We start from the raw sequence: 19,881 nt of genomic DNA, 5'->3' as shown, positions 1-19,881 counted from the left end.
CTCATAGTCAAATGAAATGGTCACTGATAAATTTCTCCATTAAACTACCAAGTTCTCAAATTTGGTAGTAGCTTTAATGAAGCAGAAAGTGAAATACAGGCTGGGTACACTGGCTCACACCTATAATCCCAGAACTTTGGGAGGCCAAAGCAGGAGGATTGCTTGAGCCCAGGAGTTCGAGACCAGCCTAGGCAAAAAACACTTTTTGTAGAGACCTCATCTCTACAAAAAATTTAAAAATTAGCTGAGTGTGGTGACATGTACCCATGGTCCTAGGTACTTGGGAGGCTGAGGTGGGAGGATTGCTTGAGCCTGGGAGGTTAAAGCTGTTGTGGGTTATGATCGCACCACCGCACACAAGCCTGAGTGACAGAGCAAGGCCCTGTCTCAAAAAAAAGAAAAACAGTTTAGTCTCCCTCTCACACCAATCACCTGCAACAGTTAACTATAGGCAGCAGTTTTTTAGCCACTAATTACTGTTCACTGATAAAATGATAATGGTCACTACATAAACCAGCAAATCTCTACAGCAGCACTGTCCAACAGAACTTTCTGTGATGATGGAAATGTTCTACATCTCATGCTTTTCAATAGAGTAAATAGCATGTAGCCACATGGTAGCTACTTGATACTTGAAGTATTGCTAAGGAGACTAAAGAACTACATTTTAAATTTTACTTAACTTTAATTCATTTAAATAGCCATATGTGGCTAGTGACTACCATATGGGCATTACATAATGTACTATCCATTATGGTAGTCACTAGCCACATATGGAGCTCTAGAGTACCTAAGAGAAGAAACACATACACGCACATTTCACTTAATATCTAACTCACATTTATTAAAAATTGAAGATTACAGAAAAGCATAAGATTGGTGTCATTAAACAAGCTTAATTAACTTACCTTTGACTAATAAATGAAAGTATTTAATAACACTAAAGGAATTTTGAGAATAAGTTCTATTCCAACCTTAGAAATTAAAAACAAAAACAAAGCAGCTATTCTCCAAAGGAGAAAGCAACCACAGATCTCCCTCTAGTGGCAAAAGATAAAGTTGCTGCTGAAAAGCTGAACTGCTCCTCCATACATAGAACTGCTCAGACATTTCTTTTATAAAATTTTAACTTAAGATTCTAAATCAACATATAAGGAAAATAGATCTATTTTTTGTCGACAAAAATTAGACCTACTGCCCAGTAATAGCATGGATTAAAAAAATTAGACAATTTTCATTTACTATGAATGCTAATCTCTCTAGAAATCTGATCTCTCCAGAAAAAAAATGTTTTGCCAATGACATTTGGGTATCTGGGACTTTCACCAAATAAAAGTTTATAAAGCCATAACCAAACTATGAGCAACAGAAAAGAGAGCAGTTCTCCTCTGTTGGTAAATATTCTGGGATAGAGCATGAAAGGAGCTGACTCAGAAGTATAAAGTAGTAAGCAGCAGTGAGTGGGGTTTGTAACAACTCAGGGTACATCAAAAGAAACAATACATTATAAGAGTTCTTAACCAAAACAACACTTTTCATTCTGGTATTCAGTTTCAAAAGACAGCTCTGCCACATTGCCAGTTTTAATTACAACCATAAACACTCATTTAGATTTCACTATTGAACTACTTTCAAGTACAAGAAGGAACTCAAAATAGAAACGACTTATGATACAACTATTGTTAGTCCCTCACAGCTTCAGGGAAAACAGGCTTTATATACACTGTAGTAAGTACAGAATGTACAGAAGACAGTTATATATACAAAAGTGCATTAATATAGTAATACATTTAGCAGTAATACAGGAAAAAAAAATCCTGGTTAACAATCTGATACATTACAGTATTTAAGACTACTTGAAGATTCTCCAAACCAGTCAACTTTCTACTTGCTTTGGTTATGATATTGCTGCTACATAACTAATCTTTGAAACTAAAAAGCAAAAACAAAAACAAAAACCCACAATTTGAAATTTTTATCCATCTGTGAATTGTTTTGCATATACTTGTTTATCATTAATAGACTTTGACAATAGTCCTTAAATTCCCAACACAAAGATTCAGAATAGATAATACTTATTAAGTGAGAGTACTCAAATAGGAAATTAAATGGATCCACTACAGGGACATTATCTGCTCCATTGCTAAAAGACTCAGCTAGATAACCTAACCACAAATCTCAATTTCAGTCTCAGTTTAAATCCAATAGGTCAGCTACTGTTAAAAGAGCCAGCAGCTTCACAAAACAAGTCATGGCTTCAGGCCACTGTTCCTTATTCAGTTGTTCAATTCAGAATAGTAAGAGTTAACTTGTTATTTATACATATAGTCTACAACTACCTTTACCTAGTCAAAATGTATATGCATAATTAGAGCAAGTCTCCCCTTTTTCACCCCCATCCCTCACCACAAAAATGAACAGATTTCCACACAGGTTTTGTTGGACACAAAGACGCAACAAAGAAATCTGACAATTAAAAAAAAGTACTACATATAGAATTTACAGAAGACCAAACAAGTTTTTCTGAGCTCGGTATGAGGGTCAAATTAAAATTTAATTTGCCATTATATGCTCTAGGTTAAAACACTAATTACCTTAATTTTAAAAATAACTGGAGGGAGAGCCAGAAAGAAAGAATTCTAATGTTAAAAAAAAATAAGAAAATAAAATTTCAGCGAGTCAACTCAGATCTTCAGCAGTACCATGCAACTTCCTCACTCTTCATGGCCAGTTAGAAGAATTTTCAGAGTTCCTTCTAAGCCTTTTGGAATAAGTAAATTATTTTCCAAAGAAATAAGACCTAAGCATTATAAGTAGTTATGTTCCAGATACTATGCTAACAAAGATGCCTAGCTTAAAATATCTCAGATAGTTTTTATTCACTTAGCATAATTTTATTTTTAAGACAAAGTTTATCTTACTTTATCAGACTTAAAACGAATCCAAAGTTACCACAGTACATGTGTATACAAATACTTATTTCCTAACTAATAGTCCTTTCAGAATTAAATTTACTTCTAGTTCAGACATGTTGAATGAGTCAGTGCCCTCAACATCAACACTATTATTTGAATGCAACTGGGGATTTTCCTATTAATTGTCCCAAACTATAAACGGACTGTGAGTACCCTCCACCAATTCCAAACAAATGTTTTTCTTGGAGATAGAAGTGCTAAAAGTTCATTTGTTAAAGGAAAGAAGAGGAGTATGTTCCAGCTATTACACAAATGAACTCAAAGAATTCATAAAGAATCAACTTGCTACATAATCTCTGTCCTTGAAGTGCTTTTGCTTGTACCTTGAAAATTATCTTTCCAGATATTAAAAATGCTCTGGTTTGAAGAAGTATCCTGGCATATGATCTTTTTCAGAGGAAAAAACATACATTAAGCCATACTTTAGATAACTTTCAAGGCTCTTCAATGATCTAGCTAGGCTGAAAATAAAGTTACGCAAATGAAATTTAAGATTTGAAGGTTTTTGTTTTTATACTCTATTAGCATTGATTGGTTCAATTTAATGACTTTGCTTACTGATACCCAATTCCATGGGCATTATGCAAAACAAATTACAACATTTGGATTGTTTTTGAGTTTTGAAAAGCCTGATATTGACAAAAAGTACAGAGTTCACCACCTTTAAGGCACATGAGGCTATACAGAGTAAGCCACAAACAAAGTCTCTGCTGGAGAACCCAGAAACAAACAAGACTTCTATACTGGTTGTGTACTAACATTTCTAGCTAAAATATGAAGACATTTGCTATATTTTATAATTTTTAAAGCTCATCAGAATCTGGATACCTCTATATAGTAGTTTCCTATAATTCTTCCTTTTTGAGAGGATTTAGCACTTTTAAAAGTTAAATAAAATGAGAAGTTCACCCAATCTATAATGTCATTATTTTATAAGTCAGTTTCTGAGATTAATTCAGCAATATCTAATTCACTCAAGGGACAGAGGAACTGGACAAAACTGCCATAGCCTAACAAAAATGAGGTAAGTCTCATGAAAAAAAAGTGTTATTTTATTCTAAGTTCTTGTTGGGAGAGAATGAACTAGCCCTTTATACCTCACTACACATTATAATGCATCACCTTCCTCTAATTCAGTTGCAAAACTATAGAAAAATATTATATATGTCATTTTGTTAAATGCAAGTCTCATCCTTTAAAAAGCTGTGGTAGGAACTGAGATACTACTATAAGATCTCTAATAAAATGTTTCTGGATAAATCTGTGGGAAATTTATTACGCCCTCAGTTAACAAGGCTTATTTTCAAAGAGGAGACTTAAAATTTGCTCCAGTGTCAGTTCTCTACAGATGAGAACCAATACTACAGCAAGTCAGTCTTGCCTTTTTATTAATTAATTGGTTAGTTTGGATTTGAATTTAAAAATAAATACTACTGAGTTGGATTGTTTTAAATTGAACTCAGAGATATACCATATTGAATAAATTATTACTTATTCCAAGAAAGAAATAGTTCAAACTTTGAATTATCTACACAAGACATTACAATGGAAAAAACACACAGCACATGAACAGAGACCTAAGAACTTTTTATGTCTTTTTCTGCTAGTTTCTTTTTTGGGGGGACAGAGGACTATTAAATCTCCCTCTTCAATCACGAGCAAGCCCAAGTTATTTAATGATTTTCTTTTAATCAAATGAAATATTTTCAATCTCCTTCAACCCAACTTTATTACTATCTCTAACTTATAGTACTATAATGACAGTTCATCTGGATTTACACAAAATTTCATGATGCACTTCTATAAACATTCAAACCTTTACAAACTTTAAAAATCAACTTTGTGGCACTTTGGTAAACTTATTTAACAGTGACTCAAGTTAAATTGAAAGTAGTAAGACTATGATTATTGGGAAAGTAGGGAAATTGGTCTTAAATTACATCATGACCTTGTTTAGGGTTTTCTTTTACTGATCCCTGTTAAGTAAATAGTTTCCAAGTATTTGACAGATACATGGTGCTCTATGGTCTCCAAAAGTGGCCTGTTTTCCTCGCAGAATAGGTAAAGATGGCAGGCAATCATTCTGTGGCATTTTACTTTTGCTAAGAGCAGGTAGAGAATTTAGATACAGTTACTATGCTCTCCATTTGCTCTTCCTATACTTGGAAGGGAAAACAGTGAGGTTAAGTTGTTCCACCTCCCCAGAGTATTCTGGTGTCTATCCCCAAGCTCTCTTTGGGTCCTCTAAGCTGGTTAGGAGAACCAAAGAGGGGGAGGGGGAAAGAAAGAAAGACCACTCCAATTGAAAACCATAGACACTTACGTTTTATTTTAGTAAAAATTTCAAATTACGACTTTAGTAGTCTTTAAAAGGTTACAACCATACCATGGACTTTGGCAAAGCTGCAACGTATTAATTTTTATCCCCAGTTTCCATTCTTTAACCTTCAAGGAATGAAAATGAAATCAAAATTTTAAAACACATGATTATAAGCCTTTGTATCAACTGAGAATTAAGAATTTAAGTCATGAATCTTTTTCTTAATAAGCTACTTGACATAACAAAAAGCAAAAAAAAAAAAACAAAAAAAACAGAAATCTTACTAACCTCTGTACTCTAGAGTTTGAAAAATATTGATTACAGCTCTTCCTACAGAATCACGGTCACCTTCAAAATGCTATCCACAATAGAAAGAAAATTATGAAAGTCAGAAAGCAGCTTGATTGTCAGTAGTATCAGTTTCCATCTTCTTTAACCCATGTGAATGTTCAAGACATGTGGTAGAAGAAAAGGAATCACGCTATTTCTAATGTTCATGATAACAAACTCTCTAGGAAAACATTTAAAGAAACTCCATGATTTCACAGTTAAAATTAGAGCTCTATTAATAACCAACAAGCTAAGGTGTTTTCTATATCTCATTGCTCTGTATATTTCTAGCAATTTATAGAGAAGTTTAGCAGATCTATAAGGGTTTTCATCAGTTAATTTTCAACATTAACAAGGTCACATGCCAGAAGCTGTTATACCAAATATTTAAAAATTAGAGCTGTGCTGAAAAAAAAAAATGACCTACAATAAGAACTTGAGAGAGATACAGACTGACTTCTTGCCTGAGACAATTTTACAGCCTAAAATTTCTGAAAGCAACAGAAAAGCAGAATTGCTTATTTTGCCTAATTACTTTCACCATTTAAATATTAATCAACATAGCATCAAGTCTAAAATTCAGCTACTAGTAACATTATTTCATCAGTAGTCATCACTTAACAAAAAAGGATTCTAAACTTATATAAAGTTAAAAACAAAAATAAATCTAACAGGAAAAAGATGAGGGCCTGTTCTTATACCTTTGAGTCAACAATGAATGAAAACAGAACTAAAACTAATGAAGGCACTATCGTAAACAGCAATCCACACCTTGCCCACCCCCACACCTCAGAAAAAAATTATACCAGGAATCAAGAATTATGCTATGGCCCTTTAGGAAAAGTAAACTAAGAAATTGTAACATTAAGAAGGGAACGAAATTATGATCTCTACACATGTATGTATACTGACATAATAAACTACTGTCAGCAGTACCTTGAAATCTTCTAAACTGTATAAGTGCTAGTCTTTGAAGAAGCCCACTTCGCCACCATAAACTTCAAACAGTCAAAACGTTTACCCAAAGTAGTGGTTCTTAAACTAGACTGTGCATCAGAATAACCCCGCACTTGTTAAGAAACAATGCTAGGCGCCTCCCTGTTGGTTTCTGATTCACTACGTCTGGGGGTGGGGCCCACAAGTATGCATTCCTAACAACTTCTCAGGTGATGCTGAAGCTGCAGGTCTTGGCACCACCTGTCAAGAACCACTGGCTTAAATTATTAATGGTACATCAGCACAGCCCTAACCAAAATTTTGGTCAAAATGCATGTAAACCAATAAGGATGGAGTATTTTAATGCTCACAAAGAATGCTAATAAATTCACCCTTATTACATCAAAACATCAACATCTGCTTCATGGTCTTCCTCAGTCACTTTCAAGGACAGCACCTCTTCGTTAAGGAAGAGCCCACTGAGCCTCTCCTTCCGGGCCTGCCTCTGCTCCTTCAGCTGCCTCTTGCGGAAGGCCTTCTGCTGTAACTTCCGCTGCTTGGATCGCTTCTGTCAAAATAAAAATTTCTAAATCAGTTTGGTTTAGTTTTTGGCATATCCACCCCAAAATGTTTTGTGGATCAAATTCTCTATGTTCTAACTTTAAGAGATGTTCAAATCCTTCTGTAGTATGATCCTCATTCCAGTAAGTGAGCCACTGGCTTAGGCATAAAAATGATTAAGATTCCAATTTTGTGGTATTTGACCAGTGACTCTTCTGATTAGGAAGGGTTGAGACAATCATTTTGGCTAGTGATGCATAATGAGTCACTTCAAAGACTTCTTTTTAAAATTCCATTAAGGTACATTGGTATAAATGCATACTGAACACACAATTAATACTAGGGGACAATACTGAATACAAATGTAGAGAACATTGCCCAGGTCTCTAATACTTATGATTCTCAGGTGCCTTTCATCCAAAAACACTAGCAATCTTATAATGGCAGGTAAAAAAAATCATGCCTTTTTCGTAGTAGGCGAATACCATCTTAAAAACCCATCAGAAACTCAGTGGGTACTCCCATCCTTGTCACTGGTGAACTGATACTAAAAAGGAATGACCACATATCTAGGGAAATTCCTTAGCAACTAACAAAGCGGGCTATGTTTCTGCTACTTCCCTAAGAACCAGGGAAAGAATCACTGTGTATCTTCAAGTCACCACTTGGTCACCAAAGAGAGAGATTCTCTTATCATCTTTAAACTGGCTCCAGATTCTTGTCACTGCAAGGAATCAAACTCCCCTGCTAAGCCACAGGACCATTCTAAATATACTTATACCTTCTTTTTTTTTTTTAAGTGCCCAACAATATTATACAGAACTTTCTCAACTGTGAAAAGAGTAGACAGAAATTAGAGAAAGTATTAGATTTTTAAATTAGCTAAGAAGAAACATTTAAGATTAAAACATTAAGAAAACATTTAACACACACAAAAGACATACACAACATTCTTAGGAGCTAATAGACAGCAACATCAGCAACATAGTGAGATTCGCTCAGTAGTGAGTTGCAGTCAATATTGCAATCTTGAGAATAACTCATTATTTCCACCAATTTATCTTACTTAAAACATACACAAAAATCAGGTAAGATTGAATGCAATATGGTTGTGGGTCAAAACAGCATTTCAAAGCACTCAGCCAAGAGTGCTTTGTTCAACAGCAGAGCATCCTGCTTGTTCAATTAAGACCAAAACCCACAGGCATCTAGACAGCAGGATCATTTTAACTCTTCAAGAAATTTATATGAAGGAGTACTAATGTTAATATTGAAAGGTAAAGTTTTGTATTGATTAGACGTTTTACTTTTGAATCCCGAATCCGCTCTGCTGCACTTGCAGACAGGTTGCTGTCACTGTGTGCTCGACTCATGTTGGCACTGGAGTTTGAAGCAGAGTTTCCAACACTGGACCCACTGCTGCTTGCAGAACTGACCATGCTGGCACTGCTGCTGCTGGCGCTGGCACTGGCACCGCTCACTCCACTGGTGCTTGCACAACTAAAGTTGCTTCTCTTCCAGGCCTCTCTTGCAGGCCGTTGGCGAGGGCTATGCTCCTTGATATAGTTCCTGACCTTGGGAAGCACAACCACAAACTGGTTAGTGTTGCACCTTGATGTTCCACCTTCAAAATGCTGGGGGGAAAATAATATTGTACTTAATCTGAAAGACTGTCAAAAGTGCTGCAGATGCATATATAAGGTAGAATAGAAAGGCTAAATTTAGAAATAAGTACTAGAAAAATGAACAATGTTCAAAATTCTAGAAAACATGTTATAGATCTGGATTTTAAAAGCACATAAAATATAATCAGTAAATGGAAGGCTACTCGCCTTCAGAAATTTAGGACTGTAAAAAAATAGCACTCAAAATACAAACTAACAATAAAATAAAATAGATGAGATTAGGCAGTTGTTAAAGGTCTCCATTTAAGATAATTTAAGTAAGCTGCTGATTTTATATAAGATTAGGGTGTTTCCTAAATCTTAGCTAGAGGCCAACGATACCTGTCTTCATATGCAAGACATCAATTTATCATACTAATGAAAAATATGCTGGAATGTAGAAAATTATAGTATGTCTGCTGGGAGAAATACTGAAATGAGAGAAATTTTTCATAAATAATGATAAATGCAAAACAAAGAAACAAATCCAAAGTAGAACGTAAGAACATTAAGTATTCATTCAACTACATACCAGAGAAAAAGAACAGCAAAAATTGTATTTAGAAGATACCAGAGGCCAGGCGCAGTGGCTCACGCCTGTAATCCCAGCACTTTGGGAGGCTGAGGCAGGTGGATCACGAGGTCAGGAGTTCAAGATCAGCCTGGTCAAGATGGTGAAACCCCATCTCTACTAAAAATACAAAAATTAGCCGGGTGCGGTGGCAGGTGCCTGTAATCCCAGCTACTCGGGAGGCTGAGGCAGGAGAATCGCTTGAACCTGGGCAGTGGAGGTTGCAGTGAGCCGAGATATCACCACTGCACTCCAGAGTGAGACTCCGTCTCAAAAAAACAAATAAATAAATAAATAAATAAGGGGGGGAAGAAGAAGAAGATACCAGAGATGCAGATTTCAGAACAGCAGAGGAAAAATTCACTAGGTTTCACCCTAGCCTGGCTCAATTATTACAGCATAAAACTACTCAAATCCCTCAGCTCAGATATTTACCAAAGAATAGCTCTCATTAATTAGTATTTTGTCGATTAGTCTCCTGTAAACTGAGTTAGAATAAATCTATACCTTAACCTAACCACCTCATAAGTGGTAACATTACATTTCAAATCCTATACAACTGAAAAGCAGGTTCTAGATTCACACTGATCCCAGAAAGGTACTGGCAGGTGAGATGTACATAAAACCTCTTAAATCAATGTGCCATCATTTTTTCTAATATTACCTTTCACAGCAGTGATTTTGGCCTTAATTATCTATGTATTTACATATGATTATTTTAGTCTACATTTTATAAGGTGGTGGTATTTTTAATAGGTAAATAATCTGTATTTTCTTTACATACCTGCTTCAGTTTTTCATCTGTGAGACAGTTAAGTTCAATAATAAACTCACTGTCTGTAGGGGAGATTTGAGCAGAAGGATCAATGATCTTAATAATATCAAGTTGCTCCCGAAGACCCATCTCAGTACTCACTTTCCGACTCAGATACTCAATATATTCCACCTATGTGATGAAAAAATTACAAATAAGATCATTGCTAAAACTTCTGATCCTTCATTATGTCAATTATAATGTGTTTACATATCAGAAGCAATTAAGGTTTTATTTGTTCCCTGAAAAACAGTTAAAGCTCAAATTCAGATTTACTAAGCAATCCACATTTCCCCAGTAGCTTTAAACAGGCAATAAACTGAGCTTTACCTAGTCTCCACATAAAAGCTTTTAATTAAGAATGTTAAGATCTTTACCTGCTCATCATTTGTCATTGCACTCCAAGGAAGTTCATCTAAATTCCGGTGCTTGTTTTTCTTTTTAGGAAGCAGGCAAGGTGAACTTGGAATACTGGGTATGACATCAGAAAGTACATCACTCCCACTGGCAATGTCACTGCCTGGTAACTTTATAAAAATAAGGAGGGTGTGGGGAGGGAAAGCAAAATTGTTTCAGACTACATTTTAAATACTACAGTATATTTTCCACATCAATTAAAAGTTACTTTATGAGATTGACATGCTGCGGGCTATGCTAAGAGGGCTTCCTTAAAAGTTCATTTAATGTAAGACTAATGGCAGCCGGGCGTGGTGGCTCATGCCTGTAATCCCAGCACTTTGGGAGGCCGAGGCAGGGGGATCACCTGAGGTCAGGAGTTCGACACCAGCCTGTCCAACATGGTGAAACCCGGTCTCTACTAAAAACACAAAGATTAGTCGGGTATGGTGGCATGTGCCTGCAGTCCCAGCTACTCGGGACACTGAGGCAGGAGAATCCCTTGAACCCGGGAGGTGGAAGTTGCAGTGAGCCAAGATCGTGCCACTGCACTACTCCAGCCTGGGAGACAGTCAGATCCATCTCAAAAAAAAAAAAAAAAAAAAAGACTAATGGCAAATACAGAATTACAGGACATTAATTCTGATCCATGCCTATTTTATACAAAGCAGCAACATAAATATATAAATATATATTCTTTGCATATAGTTATTCAATGAAAGATGTTTTTGAAAAGCTTAGACTTGTAATCAAGACTTATTAAAATGGTAACCAAAGAGTCAATCATCATTAAAGTTTTTAATGTATAAAGAGAATATGACTAGGGCCTCCACACTGTAATGAATAAGAAGCACTGGTATCCATCTGGGGAGACCTGAATGATGTGCCACTAACTGGCTTTTTGCCAGAGACTGTGCTAAACATACTGTCAATATAAAGACAAATACATCTTGGTCCTTGTCCTCAAGTCTGTATCAGTGACCTCAAGACAATTAAAATAAATTAAGGCTGGGCAAAGTAGCTCATGCCTGTAACCTCAGCACTTTGTGAGGCAGAGGCAGGAGGACTGCTAGAGCCCAGGAGGACTGCTTGAGCCCAGGAGTTCAAGACCAGCCTAGGCAATGTGGCGAGACCCCATCTCTCTAAAAAAAAAAAATAATAATAATAATCATGCCTGTAATTCCAGCACTTTGCAAGGCTGAGGCGGGAGGACTGCTTGGGCCCAGGAGTTCAAGAGCAGCCTGTCCAACATAGCGAGGCCTCATCTCTATTTAAAAAAAAAAAAAAAAAAAAAAAAAGGAAAGGAAAAAAAATTAGCTGGGTGTGGTGGCACATGCCTGTAGTCTGAGGTGGAAGGATTGCTTGAACCTGGAAGGTTGAGGCTGCAATGAGACATGTTTGTGCCACTGCATACCAGCCTGGACGACAGAGTGAGACTCGGTCTCAAAAAATAAATAATAAAATAATTTTAAATATGCTGTTAATATAAAGCAAAACACTTTTAAGAACCAGAAGTATTATAAGAGAAAAATTAGAAAACATCATAGAAGACAAAGTGTAGACAAAGGAGAAATAAAAGCAAGCCTAACATACAGAAAATAAAATCAATTTAAGACAAACAGCAAAAATATGTGCTATAATTATATATTTATGTATATTTTTGCACATGTGCATATACTCATGTAACCACCACCATGACCAAGGTAATAAATATATCCATTACCTCCAAAAGTTAGAATGGATTTAATTTTAAATAAATGTATTTAAGTCATTCATCAAAAAAGTAAAGTCTTTTCTTCTACAAGGAGCACATGACAATTTTCAAACATACTGGCTTCATTTTTACAAGGTATAAAACAGCACCTTTTTGCTGAGTTTTGGTTCTATAGAGCTTACAACTGTATCTGAACTCTGGATGATTTCTAGGCTTATGCGGTTACCAAAAAAGTGAAGAGCTACTTTAGTCATGAAGACTATTGCGATCACACGTATTTGAACTCCTACTTTGTACACAGCAGTATAATAGGTACAGGGGATTCAAAGGAGTGTTAAGTCCCTACACAAAAATTTTACTTGGGAAAGTAATACAATAACACAGACATACAATTATACAACACAGCACATGATGAATGCTAGGTTTCAGACCACACGTCATCAATGGAAATATCTAGCAGTGGGTTGAAGCTGCAGGATTAAAGTTTGGGAGAGTTGCAATGGACTGCAGGCAGGCACTGGGGAATCAATCGCAAAGAAATAAATGAAACCACAAAGATAGGAGTCAATCACTATGCAAAAGATGACTATGATGTTTAAAATGAAATTGTCTAAGAGAGAGGCCATTCTTTCTACATCCCCATAAGTAGCTACTACTCTTAAAAACTACATTTTCACTATGACAGTTATTGACAAGTCCAAGTACATAAGTGACTACCAACAATCTGTATAACTTATTTTAAAATCTCATTAACGGCTAGGCGCAGTGGCTTACGCCTGTAATCCCAGCACTTTGAGAGGCGGAGGTGGGTGGAACACCTGAGGTCAGGAGTTCGAGACCAGCCTGGTCAACATGGCAAAACTCCATCTCTATTAAAAATACAAAAATTAGCTGGGTGTGGTGGTGCGCACCTGTTATCCCAGCTACTCAGAAGGCTGAAGTAGGAGTATCATTTGAACCTGGGAGGCAGAGGTTGCAGTGAGCCAAGATCGTGCCACTGCACTCCAGTGTGGGAGACAGAGCGATCATCTCAAAACAACAACAACAAAAAAACCCATAAAATCTCATTAACTAACACTGCTTGAACTGTTCACCCTTCACCCTAATTGTTATCTAGGTGGTGTTATGAAAGGATGATTGCTGAATGCACATATGAATGCCATCTCTTTTTCAGCCTGTAATTGCAAAAAAGAAAATGCTTTGCTATTTTCCCTTTGACTTCAAATCTCCCTGTGGCCCCTAAAAAAAAAAAAAATTAGACACTTCTTATCAGACAAAAGGCCTCCCCTCCCCTACATCAAGCTCCTTTGATAAATGAGGTAAATGAAAGAACTCTTGAAATACCTGTATTTTCAAAATATAAGAAAAAAATTCACCTAAATCTTGGAGAATATCTGCTAGGCACTTAAATTTGTACCTTTACTTCTGTCTATGCATTTGTTGGGGAGGGAGGGGTGTAAAAAAGCTAAGTAGTGGTACCTTGGCCATTTTTTCAGGGATAAGTAAAAAGATCCCAGAGTTCAAATCCCAGCTCCACTGCTCACTAGCAGTGTGACCTTGTATAGGTTAGTTTATTTCTTTGAGCCTCAGAGTTAGCAGTAAAATGTGGTCAATATCATCAATCTCAAAGGATTGTTGAGTGGTTTAAATGTGGTAACATGCCTGGCACACAGGCAACACTCAATAAAGAGATGTACTTTTCTTTTTCCATCCCTTGCCATGGTTTTGGACCCTTAAAAAAGTAGCACAATCTCTCAGAGAATGTCACATGTTGCTAAAGTGCTTGGGTTAATCTCACATGGTAGTGTTTCAGAATGATAGGGGAAAAAGGAAAAGACATTCAGGTAAGGAGAATAATTTAGTAAAGTCATAGATGGAAAAAAACATAGTATGAGGTGACATATATCCTAGATATCATGTAATCATATGTCAGTATGATTAACACAGAAAATCAGTGCTAGGGATTTAAAAGTTCAACAGAAGAACCAGAAACTGTCATATGATATGTAGAAGTAGGCCGATAACATTTTCTAAAAAAGTAACTTGATGAAACTGGTCTTTAGGGAAGATCAGCTAGAAAGCACTATGGGGACAAAATAGAGTGAGGAAAGACTAGAATTAGATAGGAAGCTCTTGTAATCTAGGCGTGGATGAAAATAAGCAAAAATGGAAAGAAAAATGGGAATAGATAGGACAAATGTAACATGAAAATTTACAAAGCTGGGCGCAGTGGCTCACACCTGTAATCCCAGCACTCTGGGAGGCCAAGGCGGACAGATCACGAGGTCAGGAGTTCGAGACCAGTCTGGCCAATATGGTGAAACTCCGTCTCAATCAAAAATACAAAAATTAGCCAGGTGTGGTGGCATGCGCCTATAGTCCAAGCTACTCAGGAGGCTGAGGCAGGAGCTTCGCTTGAACCCAGGAGGCAGAGGTTGCAGTGAGCCAAGATCGCACCACTGCACTCCAGTGAGGGCAACAGAGTAAGATTACATCTCAAAAAAAAAAAAAAAAAAAAAAAAAAAGAAAGAAAAACAATTTACAAAGCTGTTTGATAACTGAATGGATAAGGTAATAAAGTGTCTCATGTTGAGACCAGAAAAAAATTGGTGACATTTCAGGTCACACAACCCACCCAGAGTGATACACTTAAAGACCGCAATTTTCATAGCAAGGTAACTGAAAGGATGTTACAGATCTTCTAGTCCAACATCCTCATTTTACATAAAAGAAAAAAATGATGTCTGGGGAGGGTCATACAACTAGTGGCAGAATCCAAAGTAGGACACCAATCTAATGCTTTCAACTATGCTAAACAGTTTTGCCTGTCTGGCAAGTTTGTAATAAGAGACGAATACAATTTGGGATATAAAGGGTTTGTAGTGATAATGGGAGAAGCAAGCACAAGTGTCCTTTGGACAGACAATAATAATTTTTTACTAAGTTGTAAGACATGTCACTAAGCAGAGTCTATTTTTTTCCATGGAAACATTGTAATTGGAAGTTGCAACACTGCATCAAGGACTCAGCATCAAATAATGGGTTAGTATTAAATATTAAGGTCATCTAAGTGGAAATGTCAAGTAGACAATTGGAGATACGAGATTAGACTAGCGGTTGTATCGGAGAATTGTATGGGCTCCTGTATATTTATTAGACCAGCAATTTTCCATTTTATAACTGATACTGTATTTCAGAATAAATGCTTACTAGCTCCCAGCCCATATTTTTCATGGGCAATATTTGGCATATTTATATTATGATCAGTAATTGTGAAACACAGGGAGACTTAAATCTCTGCCATATTTTCTGCAGAATGCAGCAGAATTTTATGAGTAAGCTCATTTCTGTAACAGCTGATGTGTAATTTCAGAGTGCACCTCTAGGTTTCAAGTGTGACAGCTGATTACTCACTGTTTAAATTTTCTAAGCTTTCCTGCTCAATAATAGAAATAATTTCTCAGACTCTAAGACTAGTCAAATATATCCTTAATAACAAAAGGACTGAAAGCAAAGAAAATTATCAGCAAAGCAAAATGCAAAGATGCTAATTCATTCTAAGGTTAAAATCTCATCTTACTAAGTAGTGACCATTTTTCTTCCCAGAGAATCCGTAAATCATTTATATTTACTTTAGTAGTAACCGAAACATCTGTTAAAAAGAAAGATTTAAACAGATGTAGTTTTTAATCATAACAGAAGTAATACAAATTTTTTAACTATAGTAAATGAATTTAATCCATATTAATCCTAACATGTAATTTGTAATTATCTTCTTGGATAATTTACTGCTCATCATTATGAAATCCCACAAATACAAGACAGCACTTTAAATCTTTCAGCATATTTAAATAGCAGATATCCATGGTAACAGAGTATCCATACTCCAATTTCACAAGTGGGAAAACACATTACTAAGGCAGGTATGATTTTTGTTCTGACATCATAGTCACTCATGTACATTAACGGTGAATGGCTGGGGATGGTTTTCCACTCTAACTACTCGCAACATAAGTGAAGGAGCCAGCAATTAAAATTTAAAAATGTCTGCCACCTTGTAACATTATGGATGATAACTCTAAATAAATCACATAAAATAAGCAGAAAAAATATTTCTTAGAATTATCAGGACTCTAACTGACTTATGCTTTACTAAGAATTGTTGCAGTCTGATTTTAAATACAAAGTCTGCACTAAAAAAAAAAAAAGGGGGGGGGGAGAGAAGAGAGAGAGAGAGAGAGAGAGAGACACTGGCTGAGCACGGTGGCTCGCCATTTTGGGAGGCCAAAGTGGAAGGATCGCTTGAGCCCAGGAATTCAAGACCAGCCTAGGCACCAAAGTGAGACCCTGTCTCTACAAAAAAACAAAAAAAAATTTAGCTGGTTGTTGTGGTGCCCACCTGTGGTCCCAGCTACTGAGGAGGCTGAGGCAGGAGGACTGCTTGAGCCCAGGAGGTCAATTCTGCAGTGACCCATTTTTGCATCACTGCACTCCAGCCTGGGTGACAGAGCGAGGCCTTGTCTCCAAAAAACAAAACAAAACAAAACAAAAAAAACACTGAAAAATTCATTATGAATATCATGAAAAAGTTTATATCTTAAATGAGAAAATCTTATTAAAAAATTTTAACCAGAAGAGGAAAAACTTCCTGTCTCCTTATGAGGACAGTATTACCTGGACACCAAAGCTAGACAAAGACACAACTGAGAAAGAAAACTGCAGACCAATATCCCTTATGAATATAGATGCAAAATTCCTTAACAAAATACTAAAAAACCACATTGAGAAGCAGACTGAACTTCTCCCCTAAGATTAGGAAAAAGACAAGGATGCTCACTTTCACCATTTCTATTAAACACTGTACAGGAGATCTAGTTAGGGCAACTAAGCAAGAATTAAAAGGCATCCAGATGAGGAAAAAAGAAGGAAAACTATCTCTATTCATAGATGACATGATCTTAAATATAGAAAATGATAAATAATCCACACAGGGGAAAAAATTATTAAAGCTAACAGATGACTTCAGCAAAGTTGGCACGATACAAAATCAATATACAAACACCAATTGTATTTCTATATATACACTAGCAATGAACAATCTGAAAATAAAATTAAGAAAACAATGCCATTTATAACAGCATCAAAAAGAATATAATATTTAGGAATTAATTCAACCAAGAGAGTGTAAGACTTAGACATTGAAAACTACAAAACATCATTGAAATAAAGAAGCCCTAAATAAATAAGATATTCCATCCCATATTAATTGGAATATTTAATATTGTTAAGATGGCAATACTCCCTAAAGCAATCTACAGATTCAATGTGATCTCTATCAAAATTCCAACTACACTTTTTTGAAAAATGGGCAACCTGATCCTAAAACTCATACGGAATTGCAAGGACCCCAAATAGCTCTGTTGCCCAGGCTAGAGTGCAATGGCACAATCTCAGCTCACTGCAACCTCCACCTTCAGGGCTCAAGCGATCCTCCAACCTCAGCCTCCTGAGTAGCTGAGACCACATGTGCACACCACCATGCCTGGCAAATTTTTGCATTTTTTTTTAAAGACACGGGGTTTTGCCATGTTGCCCAGGCTCGTTTTGAACTCCTGGGCTCAAGCTATCTACCTACCTCAGTTTATCAAAGTGCTAGGATTACAGATGTGAGCCTAAACAATCTTTATAATGAACAACAAAGTGGGAGAACACATCTCAATTTCAAAACTTACTGAAAAGCTATAATAACTAAAACAGTGTGGTACTAGCTTAAGGATAGACACATCAATGGAATAGAATTCAGAGTCCAAAAATAAACCCACACATCTATGATTAATTCATTTTCAAAAGGGTGCCAAGATGATTCAATGAGGAAAGAATAATTTTTGCAACAAATGGTGCTGGGACAACTGGATACCCCCATACAAAATAAAAAATTTGGGAGCCAGGTGCAATGGTGCATGCCTATAGTCCCAGATACTCAGGAGGATGAGGTGAGAGGATTGCTTGAGCCCAAAAATTCGAGACCAGCATGGACAACATAGTGAGACTCCGTTCTTAAAAAAAGAAAGAATGAGCCTGTAATCCCAGCACTTTGGGAGGCCAAGGCAGCAGATTGCCTGAGGTTAGGAGTTCAAGACGAGCCCGGCCAACATGGTGAAACCCTGTCTCTACTAACAGTACAAAAATTAGCCGGGCTTGGTGGTGGGCGCCTGTAATCACAGCTACTCGGGAGGCTGAGGCAGGAGAATGGCTTGAGCCCAGGAGGCAGAGGGTGCAGTGAGCTGAGATTGCGTCACTGCACTCCAGCCTGGGCAACTGAGCTGAGCAGGACTCTATCTCAAAAAACAAGACACACACACACACACACACACACACACACACACACACAAAAGAAAGAATGAATCTGGACTCCTATCTTACACATCATATACAAAAAATAACTCAAAATGGATCAAGACCTACATGTAAGAACTAAAACTCTAAAAGTCTGGGAAGGAAACAGGTGAAAATCTTCCTCATCTTGGATTACACAACAGTTTTTAAAATATGATATTATAAGTACAGCAAAAAAAAGATAAATTAGACTTCATTAAAATTAAAAACTTTGGTGTCAAAGGACACTATCAAGTGAATAAATACTAACAAGCAAAAAGACAACCCGCAGAATAAAAACATCTTCGCAAATCATATATCTGATAAGGGTCTAATAGCCAGCATATAGAAAGAACTCTTACAATGCAAACATAAAAAGTAAAATAACACAATTTTAAAAGGGGCAAGGTATCTGAATAGATATTTCTCCAAAGAGGACACACAAATGGTCAAAAAGCACATGAAAAGATGCTCAAAACCATAATGAAACACCAATTTATACCCAGTAGGATGGCTATAAACAAAAAGACAAGGCCAAGTGTGGACAAGGACGTGGTGAAATGGGAACTTTCATACGTTGCTGGTGGAAAAGTAAAATGGTGTAGTCACTCTGGAAAACATGTTAGCAGTTCCTCAAAAAGTTAAATATCAAGTGATCATATGATCCAGCAATTCCACTCCTAGGGGTATATCCAAGAGAATTAAAAATATAAATCCACATAGAAACTTGTACCTGAATGTCCACAGCAGTATTATTTATAACAGCCAAAAAGTAGAAACAACCCAAAGTTCATCAGCTAATGAATGGATGAACAAAATGTGGTAGTGTACATCTACGAAATGGAATATTAGTCATAGAAAGGAATGAAGTGCTGTTATATGGTACAACACGGATGAACCTTGAAAACATTATGCCAAATGAAAGATTAGCCAGACACAAAAGGCCACATATTCATCCATTTATATGAAATATCTACAAAAGCAAATCTATAGAGAAATTAGATTAGTAGTCGCCAGGTGATAAGGGGGAGGGGAGAACTGGGACTATGTGCTAATGGGTATAAGATTTCTTTTGGGGGTGACAGAAATGCCCTGGAATTACGTAGTGGTGATGGCTGCACAACACTGTGAGTATATTAATAACTACTGAACTATACATTTCAAAATGATGAAAATGGTGAATTTCACCTCAAATTTTTAAAAAGTTAAAAAAATTTTTAACCAA

At 36.4% G+C, this 19,881-nt stretch overlaps 1 protein-coding gene across 2 annotated transcripts in view; it reads right to left on the bottom strand.

The window, feature by feature from the left end:
* Positions 1–817: 817 nt before the first annotated feature.
* The window catches only part of FAM199X (family with sequence similarity 199, X-linked), a 29,896-nt gene continuing 10,832 nt past the window's right edge, over positions 818–19,881 (bottom strand). The window contains exons 3-6 of one of the 2 annotated variants that reach the window (XM_005594268.5): positions 10,549–10,698; positions 10,142–10,303; positions 8,430–8,696; positions 818–7,129 (exon numbers count right to left, since the gene is read on the bottom strand). In XM_005594268.5, the coding sequence (XP_005594325.1) occupies positions 6,959–7,129; positions 8,430–8,696; positions 10,142–10,303; positions 10,549–10,698 (750 nt within the window). In that variant the 3' untranslated portion in view covers positions 818–6,958. The remainder of the gene's footprint in view (positions 7,130–8,429; positions 8,697–10,141; positions 10,304–10,548; positions 10,699–19,881) is intronic. The other variant, XM_005594269.5, reaches the window with a different exon arrangement.

Source organism: Macaca fascicularis, chromosome X (genome assembly GCF_037993035.2).
Source record: "Macaca fascicularis isolate 582-1 chromosome X, T2T-MFA8v1.1".
NCBI lineage: Eukaryota > Metazoa > Chordata > Mammalia > Primates > Cercopithecidae > Macaca > Macaca fascicularis.
This window is presented reverse-complemented; position numbering and strand designations above follow the sequence as displayed.